General features: G+C 39.1%; 1 protein-coding gene across 1 annotated transcript; it reads left to right on the top strand.

Annotated features, from left to right (window-relative positions):
* Positions 1–5,292: 5,292 nt before the first annotated feature.
* Positions 5,293–13,285, top strand: LOC145696772 (beta-1,4 N-acetylgalactosaminyltransferase 2-like). Its single transcript, XM_081773857.1, has 7 exons — positions 5,293–5,499; positions 6,403–6,662; positions 7,249–7,353; positions 7,727–7,989; positions 8,410–8,771; positions 12,530–12,666; positions 12,711–13,285. The coding sequence occupies exons 1-7, from the start codon at positions 5,416–5,418 to the stop codon at positions 13,177–13,179; spliced, it is 1,680 nt and encodes a 559-aa protein (XP_081629983.1). The 5' UTR covers positions 5,293–5,415; the 3' UTR covers positions 13,180–13,285.
* Positions 13,286–13,327: the final 42 nt, after the last annotated feature.

Raw genomic sequence — 13,327 nt, 5'->3', positions numbered from 1 at the left:
TCATAGCTTCTGCGCGCTGAGTTAGCCTCATGGAAATGGCTGTAAAATCGGTTTCTTTCGGACTTAGAGAAAACTAAACCGTCAATTTTGTAGATAAAGGTCTAAAGAACCAATCTATCCAAAAAACTCGACCGATTTAGTGAAAAATTTTCGAGGAATCGCGATCGTAAGATTTCAAATCGCTCTAGAGAGAAATATTCAAGTAAAATTTTTTAAAAAAGTACCAAAATTGAATTCTCCGTCCATTTTTAGGTAGGATTGTACTTGAAATGAAAAGATCCGACCTCGCGTTTAGCCGCTACGAAAGTTGAATTTTACAGGCTATATCCTTAAACAAAAAGTCTGCTCAGCTCAGCTCCACTCAATGACCTCTGAAAAAGGCCAGCTCAGCTCAGCTCAGAGAAATTTTTACTCAGGTCAGCTCAGCTCAGCTCAGAAAAAATAATCAAAATTTGCAACTCTGCTTGATTATCATAACCTGTTACCAATTTTTGCTCCAGCTTCTTCATATCTGCTTGTGCATGAACTTCTTTCTTGAAAACATCGTATTGGCTCGAAAGAAAATACTTTTCCTTTTGATTCAAAATCTGATCGTGAATATCTCTGAGTTCTGGGTATTTTTCAAACATTGAATTTTTAATTTCAAAGTTGAAGTTCTCCGGGACTCGGCGATATCTTGGAATGATGAAGGGGTTCATGCCTCGCTCAAGAATACGGCCGATGAGGGGCGTGAAAATTAGTCCAACTGTGTTTCCAAAGAAGCAAGTTTGATTAAATTCGAGCTCAGGTAACCGGTCAAGGAGCATTTTCGTAAAACGATAGCACATCCTGGTTGCGTAAAATACGCTTGTGTATCCGACGAGATTTGGCTTTGAAATTATCTCGCACACCTTCGAGCAAGGAACAGTTTCGAGCACTTGATCAAGGAGAATGCAGTACGTATCATCCATCTTATGAACCAGCTGATAAATATCTTCCTTTGAATATGGATTGTTGACGAGAATCCGGCGAATGAACTCGTTTGGCGCCATGAACACGGTGTGCCGCCCGATGGAATAGTTCCAGTCGATTGAAACTGAAAAATTGATGAATCAAATATTGCGTGCTTGAAATTACATTTATTCCAAAAGGAGCTTGTTAAAAGATCCAAATGATGATTGAAGGCTGCGACGACAAAAATGTGGCTGGCAGGAGTTCCTCTATCCATGTCTACACTCATGAGCTCTTCCAGGAGTCTTTCATCGACTTGTTTATGCGAATACCTCGTTGGCTTATTTCGCATATTCACGGCGAGATAAAGGCCTGAGTAGCCACCAGGAACGTAAGTCATGTCTTCGATGTTTTCTAAACTGAACAGCTCATCTTCCAGTTTTCTAAAATTGTCGAAGAGATCTTTTTCTTCCCCGCTAAGCATCGAGTTGATCTGAGGAAAAGAATCAATCATTTGGTTGACATTTCGATACAAATCCAAAGAAGCAAAGATTTTTTCTGTTGATTCTTTGGCCACAATTGAATCAAAAAGAAGAAATCTAGCAGGAGTAAGCGCAATTATGTCATTCTCTGAAGCTTTATTTCCATCAATCTGGTCGAACAATCTTTGCCAGAAATCAAAAAGGACAGAAAACTCTGGCATCTTCGCTTCGGAAAGTAAATTCTGAATAGAAAGACTAAGTTTTTAAAAGTTCAAATCAATAAAATGAAGCATCGGTTTATTTTATGATTTCAATATTTTGAGTAACTAGCGATTTATAACTGAAATACTTCGGAAGATGAGCTCTATTTTCTGACCAAGATTCAGTTATTGAAAAATTGCCACTGTGACCTCCAAATCAAGAGTTGATGAATATTAAACTGCAATTTTGAAAGTCAGAGTGTTTCCAACAGAAGCAATTATTGACAATAATTTATTGTGCTAGTTCAATGACGCTTCTTGGCTTTTGTCGTTTATTAAAAAATAATTGACAAAACAAGAACCGCAAGGTTGATTAATTTTTCTCGTATAAAAGCTCACAGCTGCGCCAGATATTCACTTAGACCCATCATCAAGAAGAGAAAAAAAATAAAAATGAACTTTTTCAAGCTTTTTGCGATCGTTTCTGCTTCCGAGGCAATGTACAGTAATTACAGGAGAAATTTAATGACGCTATTGCCATACGAACGACAGCGAGGTTTGATTCTAGCGCTTGAAAGCAGATTTTTTTACTGTTATTTTTAGTTGCTCGTTCACCGATTAGATCTGCAATGCTGTACTCTTCCTTGCTATCACCTGACCATGTTGATTAAAAAAGCGGTTTCCTGAGCTCTTTTTTTTATTAAAAAAAAATTCATTTGATTGAAGGCTTCTTAAACCATACTTTTTGAAAAACCGCAGCCGGGCGTTTCGATCATAATCATTGTTGAAAATCAATCAGTGTTGAAAAATGCAACGTTTTCGCTACCGGCGTTGGTGGTGTTGATGCCGCGGTCTGCCGCGACGCAAGGGCTTCTCAATTAATCAAACCTGTCCCAACGCGATAAACAGGCGCATTCCTCCTCGCAGCTCGGTATTGCTCAAATAATGCACGGCCAAGCAAATGGACGAATATTACAAAAACCCGAATATTTCAAGTGTTGCATTCCATTCCCGAAAACCTTCTTTTTCAAGTGAAAAAGAAAATCATCTGAGACCATTTTTTTGCAAAATTTTAATTGCCTCCTGCTACATTTTATCAGCCCAAGAAGCGAGCCCTTCTCCCGGACATTCCAATTGTGGGAAAGTTCCTTCACTTATCGCTTCCTGAATCGTCCTCATAACAAGCGTGAGATAAAATCGACGCCAATTTCGCGAAAAACGAAAGTTGGAATTAAGAAAAAAAAGCGGAAATTTCAAGTTCTTCCGGATAATTCCGCAGAAGAAGCGGGCACAGGTGGATTATTCATCCTATTTTATGCGCCGCCGCGCACATCTGAGAGCTACTTATTCAGCAACGCACAGGTCGAGCTACTGATCAGGCTATCACGTGCTTACAGAATCAAAGAAAGAAGCTTTTGTCTTTGCTATCTCTAGAATTGACAGATAGCGAAGCAAAAAATTTTCAATACGGATTTTTTTGGTTATTTTTTTCAATTTTTCAAAATATTTTTTTAACTTTTAGTCTTCATTTTTCGGGCTCAAAAATGAAAACATCGTCTAAGCAGGATTTTATGAGCCTAACTAACACCTGCAAGTGGACCCAGCTGGCCAAGAGAGCTAAGCTCACTGTTATCTTTCGCAGTTATTTTCTTAGATTCTAGCGCTAGACAAGTTAATCCGCGAGAAAGAGATTTGCAATGCAGTTGTTGCTGGTAAATGTCAATTTATCATATTTTTCGAATCTTGGTCGGCACTTGGTGAGAGCGCCATTGACAAGACTTCCCGTCAAAACACGCTTTGAGTGGCCGTTGTCCCGAGAAGCATCATCTTGGCGCCGCGATAACTGGCCATGACCAGACCCAACCGCGAAATTTCATCCTTTCTTCCTTTTTTTGAATTACAGTTATTTCTGAAAATTAATGATCCGTTTCTCTTCTTCTTTTCAAAGCAATCTTTGATAAGAAATCGAGAAGCCGCTTGCGGCTTCGAGCTATGAAATAAGAAGCCGCGTTTTGCGCGGCTTAATTTTTTTCTCCAAGCCGCAAGCGGCTTCTCGATTTCTTATCCAAGATTGTTTTATGGAGAGTATACAACAGTAAATGATCCCCAAATCGAAATGGAAACCAATCTGATAAGCACAAGGCAAATGCGCCGGACGTCAGTTGTTGACGGGCCGGGCCCGTGTGAATGCCAGGCCCAGCTCTCAGGCGATGAACCGATTTATCGAAGCTAGAAAAAAGGTCACAGCGATACACTTATGAAGGGCGGAAAATTGCAGCTCGCTCTCACCCTTTTCTGGTTCTAATCAGTTGATATTTTCATCAGAAATTTAATAAAAACATGGTAAAATTCAAAAATTAAGGGCGACTTCCAGATTAACTGAATTTCCACGATGCTCTTGAATATTGAAGATATGCATCTCTCTCGTTGATTTGAGAAGATCTAGCCGGATTTTCGGACAAAAGAAAAACTAGAAAATTGGGTTGAAATCAAAATAACTCGGTCTTTTTCTTGCGGCCTTAGTTTTCCTTTTAGCCGGAACAAAAACTTTCCCGCGCGTTTCAAAAATATTCCGCAGCTTCCGGAACAGGTTGCTTTTGGCAGCGAGAGTGCCAAAATTTATTGTTATCGGAAAGCAGATTATCGTGCTTCACTCAGTGATAAGAGCCCTTTTTGATCCTGGTACTTTTAAGTTTAAAATGTCATTTTGTATGTTTTTTATTAAGTCTTTGTTTTGAAAAGATCGATTTTAAGGGGTCGAAAAGGTGTTTTTCCCAAAAATATACTTTTTTAAATGGTCTTTTGAAGGAAAACGGTGAATCTAGCGGTCGACCAATGACTTTTTTTATCAATTTAAAGCCGCTTAGTGAAAGAAATTGATGATTGATCGGCCTCGAAAGCGGTAATTGGCAGCTATTACCGTCCGGTACTCGCGCGGTCCCACGCTCGGTTTTCGGAGCAGCGGCTTTTTCTTTTTAATAAATTCGATCGAAGAAGAATCTTAAGGGGCTCTCTTTCTTATTTTCGACAGATGATTCGGCCATTCAATTCATTTAAAAATAAGGGTGTCACTTTCATAGCTACAAAAAATCTGGAAAAAGCTGAAAGTCCTCAAAAAACGACTTCCACCGGCGTTTTTTTCTTTCTAATCCCATTTGCGCGAAAATTCTAAACCGTTTATCGTTTTGGCATTTGTCGAGCGTTTTTTCAAATCACGAGCGGCGATTCCGAAAAACACCTCTGCGGTTTGCACTTGTCGCTTTTCGCCGAAACATTTTGAAGAAAGTTTGAAAAAAATTTTTTTCATAAACCACGCCTTGGTTATAAAATTTGTACTTTGGCAAGTTCATAAACCGCGTTATGCAATCATTACAAGGCAAAAATCAAGGGTATGCTAAATTCAATATTTCCATGAAAAATTTTTTTTATGAAATCGAGTTGATACCCTTAATTTTGAGAAAAGAAATATCTTTTTTTTTTCATTAAATTTAAGCTTGAAATAATGGCAAAACCGACCAGTTATCATGCAAGTCTAAATTCTGCGCTAAACAGGTGGCGCTGGTGAGCATTATCGCGCGCGCTCATGGGGCCCCTGAGCAACGATCGACGCGTTCAAGCTGAAAATTCCGCTAACCGCTCGATTTTTTTCTTGCGCTTTTGAATCTTTTGTGTAAACAGAATCAACTCACTTTTTTGCGACAATGACACAGCCCAAAGCGAACTTGTCGTGAAACAAAACAGTACTTTAAAACAGAGCAAAATAAACATACAGAGAGCTACACGAAGAGCTACAGTAAGAAGAAATGATCGAAAGAATAATTCAACGATTTATTGGCGTTTTTATTCCTGGAATTATTGGTTATTTGTTTGCGTGGTCGTCCCTTAATGTAAGCGAACAATATCAATGTGACACCCTTAACAAGAGGCCTTTATTGTTTCTCCTGAAAACAGGGGGGCAGCTTGAAAAGAAAAATAAGTTTTTTATCAAAATTCTAGTTTTAAAATCTTATTGGCTTTCCGGCTGAAAACCGAAATTTGATTGGTCAAAAATCTAACGTTCATTTTTGTCAAAATTCTCTTCTTTTTTCGGTTTGAGCCACCTCCTCATTTTCATTCGACAATTTGTCGTGAAAAAAGGAAAATAATTTTCAACTAGAATTTTGTTCATTTGACAAATGACCATTCTCAAAATCTCGAGTCAAAACATTCCATCATCCTTTATTAACAAGATCTAATACCGAGATTCCTTCACGCGTTATTAGGGACTCACTGTAATTCTATCTTAAATTCCCAGGTTGCCCGATTTTGTGTGAAAAATTCCGATCCCACGAGGATTTTCCAACCTGCATCGGGGGAGCGGCTGTTTATAAACACGTTATTTTTTATTTTCATATTTCTTTTTGGCTTATTTTCCTCAAAAGGCTGTCTCGGCTATAAATTATAGCCTATAATCTAAAGTAAACTAAATAGATGTATAAACAGTCGTAACACATTTCAGCGGCTAGAATTCAGCCATTTAGACTTACTGTTCTTTTTTTACAGTCAAACAAGTTTTGTGCTTATTACGAGCGTCGGTTTCCTTATCTTATTTCCAGTCGAAAACAGTTTTAATAATGGATTTCCATAAAACGGGTAAATCTATTTTTGGGAAGCGGAACACGACTTGTTCGGCAATTGTTCTGAGGCTGAAAAATCTGTGTTTTCCGATTTGATTCTTGTTTTCACAAAAACAAGCGCAGTTTTGAATCAAAGAGATTTCGATTTCAACTCTCCATGAAATCTCCTTTCAGGATTCTTCTGCTGATCAAACTTTCTCAAAAGGCGCAAATCTTCACTTCGAAAACTTCCCGGAAAAGCCCGCTGCTCGACGAGCCGCGGATGAAAGCATCAGGCGCAATACACGAAGCCTCCTTAGTTTCCCGCAATCTTTCGGCGACGAGACTTGCGATTGTAAGACCGAATTCAAGGGAAACAAGGATCTGAAGGTGAATTACTTTGGAAACTCTTTCCTGACGGCGGATGCATATGATGATGCTATCAAAAGAAGAAAGTAAGTTACAGTTAAAATTGAGAATTTTTTATGAAAACAAACTGATTAAAAAAGCCGCAAATTTTTCTTTTCGGATTTTCTCTTCAAAGCCGCAGGCGGCTTTTATTTTTGTAAGCGAGGCGCGAATCGTAAAATTTTGACTCAAAAATTGATAATTTTCTTCAAATTTTTGGTTAACTTTCAGACCAACTAGATTTTGATATTTTGGCGATAAACCAATCAGATTCCAGAAAAAATATTTGTCGCCAAACTTCGAAGGGCGCCCTCCAAAACGGTCGTTAATTGAAAATTTTCAAAAAATAATTCTGGAAGGAAATGCGAAATTCTATGTTTTCGAGAAAAACTGTAAATTCGCTGGCCGTAGATATTCCGGGCCGGATCTGGTAATCCGCCGACGCTACTGCGTGATTAGCCTGGCCGAGCGACGGATGATCACAGGTTTAGGCCACATCTCTCAGACAAACTGGAGTTTTTGAATTTTTATGATGCATGAATGATTTTTGATCGTTTGCTTACGTAAATCCAGCGAATATGAAGACTCAAAATAAATGATAACTATATTTTCGTAAATTCAATTTATTTTTAGCGCGCAACTGGAGAAATGGAAACTTAGGACGTCGAAAAAGTCGCCGATTCGTGATGGAACAATTCTTTACACTTCGAACATTCCAATTATTTATCCTTACTATGGGTTCGGTTTTGAAAATATTTCCGTCCAGGGAAATACTTGATCGTCTCAAGTATTGACGCTCCCGATTAAATTATAAAAAAAAACATTGCTGATGAACAAATTTATAAAAAAAGAAACATCAAAAGCATGAAAAGTCACTCGAAAACTCAAAAGTCTTCATCATCCGGGTCCGATCTCTACGCCCTTAGGGACCACTCACTCGATGTTTTGACAATTCTAAACATAGCCACCGGTCCTCTCTCTTTGAAGTCCCTCTCTAGAATTTTCGAGTTCCGACTCAAATTTTCAAAAAACTCGACTTTTTTGGATGACTTTCAAATTTCTAAAAATACACTTTTTTCATTCTCAATTCAAATTTTCGAACCGAAAAAAGCCTCGAAGTCATGCCCCTGAAAAAGCTGTCCATTCCGCCAATTGAACTTCTCCCACTTTTCGACGACGAAAAAAACTCGAGCGAAGGTCCAAGCACCTGCCGACCGGCGGGTCACTCGCGGTCCCAGGAGGTCGTCTGCGCGGTGATTTACTCGCACTACGGCAAAATCGAGCTGCAAGAAACTCCCGGCGTTCGACAAGAAGAAGAGAGCTTAACTGTGACGCTGTTCGCCGACACGCTGCAGCAGATGAACGAGGCTTTAGGTAAGAGCGAGGGTTAAACGTTTTAATTCCGGCCATGGGTTAAGTTTCGCGGATCGGGGGAATTCTTTGTTTGAATATTTTGAATGTTGAACGGGCTCCAAACGAATATGACAGGCGAATTTATATTCGACCAAACCATCTCAAATAATCAAAATCTCGGAAAAAAAGAAAGGGATGACAAAGGCAATCCAGTCCAAATTCTAAAAATAAATCTTACGTAGATCCATCACTTATTATTGAAAAAACAGTTTTTGAGTGGTCAAATGCCTGTTTTGAGCATTCTGATTGGTTCATACATTGGTACTTCGATTTCGGCCTCAACCAATCAGAATTGCCAAAAAACCACCTAGTCAATCAAATTTTTTCTCTAGAATTTTTAAAAATGATATTTCCGACAAAATATAAACTTACATTTTTCAGCTTCGATTACCTTCAAATCCACCAAATACGACCCAAAAGGCTCCACCGACGTCATCACCATCCGCTACGGTCCTCACAAGGCCCAAATCCCACTCGACATCAAATACCCAAAACAACCTCTTCTGATGGATCCGAAAAGTGGCTCCATCGCGGACACGGTCACGATCTGCGTGAAAACATTCGACCGCTATCCCTGCCTTCGTAATTTGATTAAAAGCGTCAAAGAAGTCTATCCCGACGTTCGGATCATTGTTGCGGATGATTCGATCAATTATGAAGATCTTGGGATCAAAGGAGTCGACCAGTTCAAAATGCCCAGAGGCATCGGATTCAACAATGGAAAGAACTTGGCGATTTCGCAGGTAAAAAAGTGGCCGAAAATTCGAAATGGGCTTTGTTTGTTTTGATGAATACATTTTTCAACCATCAATGCGGGTCTTTTATTTGGGCTTTTGCTTGAGCGGTGCACCTGCGATTTATCGCCGTTGCATAATCATCTGTTGTCAAAATGTGGATTTAGGTACCAACCCAGCACCCGTTTTACTATGCCCAATTGTACTTATTGCAAAACGATTTTTCGGAAGGCAAAATTGGCTTAAAATAAATAAAATCAACTTCGAAAAGTTTTTTTTTTGAAAAAATCATCGATGTTATCCAATATTTATAAGAAATCCGCTTTTTTGTTTCAAGAAAAAATACTGATAAGAAAAAGGCTCATCATTGATAAGTTATCAAGAACAGAAGAACAGAAAAAGAATTATGGGATACGAATCTACTGTATACTTCTATTTCGCACAAAAATACGAAGAAGTAATTGAAATAATTGAAGTATGCGTTTTTGGTACATATGGCCCCGCTTCCTGTGGGTATAAAATTGTTATTTTGGCAATACTCTCTCGGGCGAAGAGCCTTCAAGGGCATCCATCTGAAGAATGTCCGCAGCCGGCTAATGACCCCTCAACCTTATCTGCTCGCACGTCCACTCGTTCCGTGCGATAGATATAATATCGAAAGTCGCAAATTCCGATTTGCGATTTTGAAAAATCGATCGCAGCGGTCCCTTATCTGACCGCTAGGTATTTCAGTTCCACTTGATAAGAATTGGTACACAGCCGGGCCTTTTCGGCCGCAAAAAATTTTCGCCGAGGTGAAAATTTTGAGATATTTTTTGAGCAAAAATGTAAACAAGAATCTTCAATTTTCAAAAAAAAATTTAATTTTTATCGAAATTATTATTGATTTTTATGGAAATAGAAGATTTAAAATGGACGTCTCTTACTTTTGGAATTCAAAGTATATGTTGTTTTTGACAAGTAGCAAGGGTCTTTGACGGATAACTTTTTGCAGCGCCCGCCAATTTTGGTTCAAAGCTGGGCGGGACATGAAATTTTGACAGAACATTTCCGCATTCGCGCAGTTTTATGTCTCCCTTTTATCTTATCCATTTTCGCTCAAAAATATACGCTGACATAAAAAGAAAGACTGAATATCCAAAAATGCTATTTTCCGAATTCCAGAGCCGACCGGCGTCAGTTGGACGGAACTAGTCCCAGCCTGGTATTCCCATTTCACAAACTCGTTACCGCTAATGTGCACCACCAATTGCTGGCGGTGGACTTTCAAAGCGGATCGAAAGCAAAACAAATTATGAGCTTTGAAAAGTGCATTATCTCGTTAGCTCCTTGACACTTGAGCATTTTCAAGCGGCCTTCTTGTTTGTGCCGCTTCTGAATTAAGAACTTCTACAACAGTCGCTTTCTAGAGCAAATCCTCTTCTATTGAAATCAATTTTATTGTTGAAATTCAAAACAAATGGAGCGCCACAATTTTATAATTGATAAGAAAGTCAAATTTCGAAGCCGCTTTGCGGCTTTGTATTTTAAAAGCCGCTTTGCGGCTTTTTAAAAAAGATATTTAAAACCCTGACTCAGGTTTTCTACACAGGTTTCCGGGTCCAGACCGGGAGAAGCCAAAATTGATAAGCTAAAAAACGATAATTACAGGAAATAAAAAGCGTTTTCCTTATCAATGTCCTGCGGTGCCTCAAAGCCGCCTTCCTGGCTCTAGAAAAGATGGCTCTGCAGTAGAGAATCAGTGAGAAAGTCGAGTAAGATGGCTGATTAAAAACCGCACCGGAGCGCTATCACTTTATCCGGTTAAAAGGGTCAGCGCCGGTTCCCAAAGAAACGGCGCGCGGACGGCTCATCTCACAGATCTGTTTTACCAGGTGGTTAACTAAGGTGGCTAACTTTGATCCCGACTCTGGTTCGACATGGCGAGATTATCGCGGCCGCCCTGAAAAACAGGTGCTCGGAAAATCGCTAAATGCCATGATTTTAGAAATATTCGTCGGATTCGAGTACTAGTTTTGCGGTTTTGAAAGATTTTGATACGAGATGAGTGTAATTTTTTTATTTTTTCGAATTTTATCACCTTTTCTGACGCTTTTTTTATCATTATTTCCAAAATATTGCCTCGGAAAAGCTCCTTGTCAGTTCTTTTTCTATGCCAAATTTCTCACTTTCGCTTGATAAGCCCCGGATTACTCTCTGCGGGAAATCTTATCACTTCGCCGACTTTCGCCGGGCTTTGCAAAGCAGCGAAGTTAGCCGTCTTATCCGGCGTTAGCGATATTTCTAATCCGTCAAATTTTCGCGACATGCGATCCGAGCTCGGCCGCCATACTTGTGGCTGAGATTACACACTTTTTAAAATCAAGCCCGCTATCAGCGATTTGATACTTGAAGCTAATCCGGCGCAAGGGAAGTAGAAAATTTAAAACACTTTTGCGGTTTGATCAAATTCTTATAAAAAAAGTTGGCCAGGGTTGATAAGACCAGCAAAATCCTGATTTTATAACAGTCTTTTCTCAATTTTCTTTTGATATTTGGCGCAAATTTGCAAAATTTCGCCTGAGAAAAAAAGTGTATACCAACCGGGCGGTCGCATATCTCTCGGGTTAATTAAACATCTAACGCCGCGCAAGCTGTGAATACATCCGCCGAAAATATTCACAGGCAGGGTTGCCAAGTTGTGAAAATATATCATTAGCGAAATAAGTGGTACATCTTCCCGGGAAAAATTTATGACTCCAATTTTTCCGGCATTTTTGCAATTTCAAGACTTTAAATTACGATTTTTTCTGCTATATTTTTTTTCTTGAAAAAGGGTTTTAAAGTCTTCCTTTTTTCAAGAAAATTCTCCTATCTTTGGATCAGCGTAAAACTGGCTTTTGGTTAAAAATTTTAAGCGCAAATCAATTACGCCGTGCACCAAATTTTCGCCTCCACCAAATCCCTTTCCGTTGGCTTATTTTGTTATCGCCCGCGTAGAGTTTTCAGCTTGCCGAGAATTTGATAACAAAGCACAGCTCCTATCACTGCTTCTTATAAATATTTTGTTGTTTTACAAATTAAGGGTATCAGCTCCAAAAACGCAGCTTTTTGAATCGCATAAAATTCGAATTTCGGGTTTTAAAATGCGATAAAACTGTCTTTTTTTGGCAAAAAAATCATCATTATTTTCAAATTAGAATTAGATATATGCTTATGATACGCAGCTTATTTTTAATGAGTCATTATTAATGACATTTCGACATGAGTTTTGAATCACTAAAATTTCAAATTAAGGGTTTTAGAGGGCGATAAAATCCTTTCTATTTTGGCATAAAATTCATCATAATTTTCTAATAAGAATTTAATTCATCCTTATCTTAAATGACATTTGGACATTTTGACATTTGACATTAACTAGCCTGCCCTGGTGGCATTGCTGGAAAATTCCGCCTGTCCGACCGCAGGTCTGTCCTCAAATGTCAAAAGAGCCTCCCTTCACCTGGCCCTGGCGAAAAAAAATTACACGGCCAAAATCCTATTTTGCCTACTTTTCTCCTTCTGGACGAAAATTTCGTTTCAGAAAGAAAATTTTGAAAATTCTAGTTTTGTTAAAATTAGAAGCTGCGGTCGGCACAAAACGCGGCTAAGAGCGTTGTAATTCGACCGCAAATGGGTTAACTGGGAGATGTTCGACCGCCAAATATGACAGATTGAGTTTTCAATCTCCAATGGGCCATTTCAATCTTCTTTTGAATCTGATCAATTTCTTCAAAATTTTGCTTTAGGTGACGACGGAGTATTTCGTCTGGGTCGATGATGATTTCTTCTTCACTGAAAACACGAATCTCGAATGGATGAAAGAAGTGCTAGAAACGACTGATTTGGATTTGGTTGGTGGGAAAGCAGGAGCATCCAATTGGGGGTAAGTTTCAAAAATCATATTTTTTCTTCACAATTTATCTTCAGCTACACATCGACATTCGACCGACTTTCTGGAGGAAGCGAAGGTGATTGCCTCTACCGAACCTTCGGCTCCTACGGCGTTCTGGACTCCTACCCAACTTGCAAGATCGCTGATGTAATTCAAAACTTCTACATGGCCCGTACACTTTCCATCCGTTCCATCGGCTTCGACGGCATTTTCCAGCGAATCAGCCACAAAGAATTCTTCCTCGACGCTCTTGGTCGCGTCAAAATTGCTTTCTGCGATAACATCAGTGTTGGTCACTCTCACAGCTGCTTCCGAACGCAAAAGGCAGCGGACGACTACAAAAAATACCGAGAGCCGGGAGACGAGGAACTTCAGTTCATCGACCGAACATGGTTCTACCGATACAATATCAAATGCATCGCCGAGAAAAAACGACTTGGGAACAATAATTTCTTCAATATTCCAACTACCCCTCAGCCGACCGTTCCTGGCGGCCTGAGATGATTCTTTTAATGACTATCCTGCACACTGTACATTGATAATTAATTGTTTATAGAAAAAATAACTGTTAGCTGTAAAGTTCACTGCCAACATTGAATGTTCAATAAAACTTAAAAATCGTAATTTTTCTCGTTCTCTTCCTTGATTGTTC

Source organism: Oikopleura dioica, chromosome 2 (assembly GCF_907165135.1).
Source record: "Oikopleura dioica chromosome 2, OKI2018_I68_1.0, whole genome shotgun sequence".
NCBI classification, from domain to species: Eukaryota; Metazoa; Chordata; class Appendicularia; order Copelata; family Oikopleuridae; genus Oikopleura; species Oikopleura dioica.
This window is presented reverse-complemented; position numbering and strand designations above follow the sequence as displayed.

Bases quoted from the DNA above. Each gene is read 5' to 3' on its own strand.
- LOC145696772 (XM_081773857.1), top strand. From the start codon at position 5,416: ATGATCGAAAGAATAATTCAACGATTTATTGGCGTTTTTATTCCTGGA. The intron at 7,990-8,409 runs GTAAGAGCGAGG...TACATTTTTCAG, and splicing joins GCAGATGAACGAGGCTTTAG to CTTCGATTACCTTCAAATCC. The intron at 12,667-12,710 runs GTAAGTTTCAAA...ATTTATCTTCAG, and splicing joins GCAGGAGCATCCAATTGGGG to CTACACATCGACATTCGACC.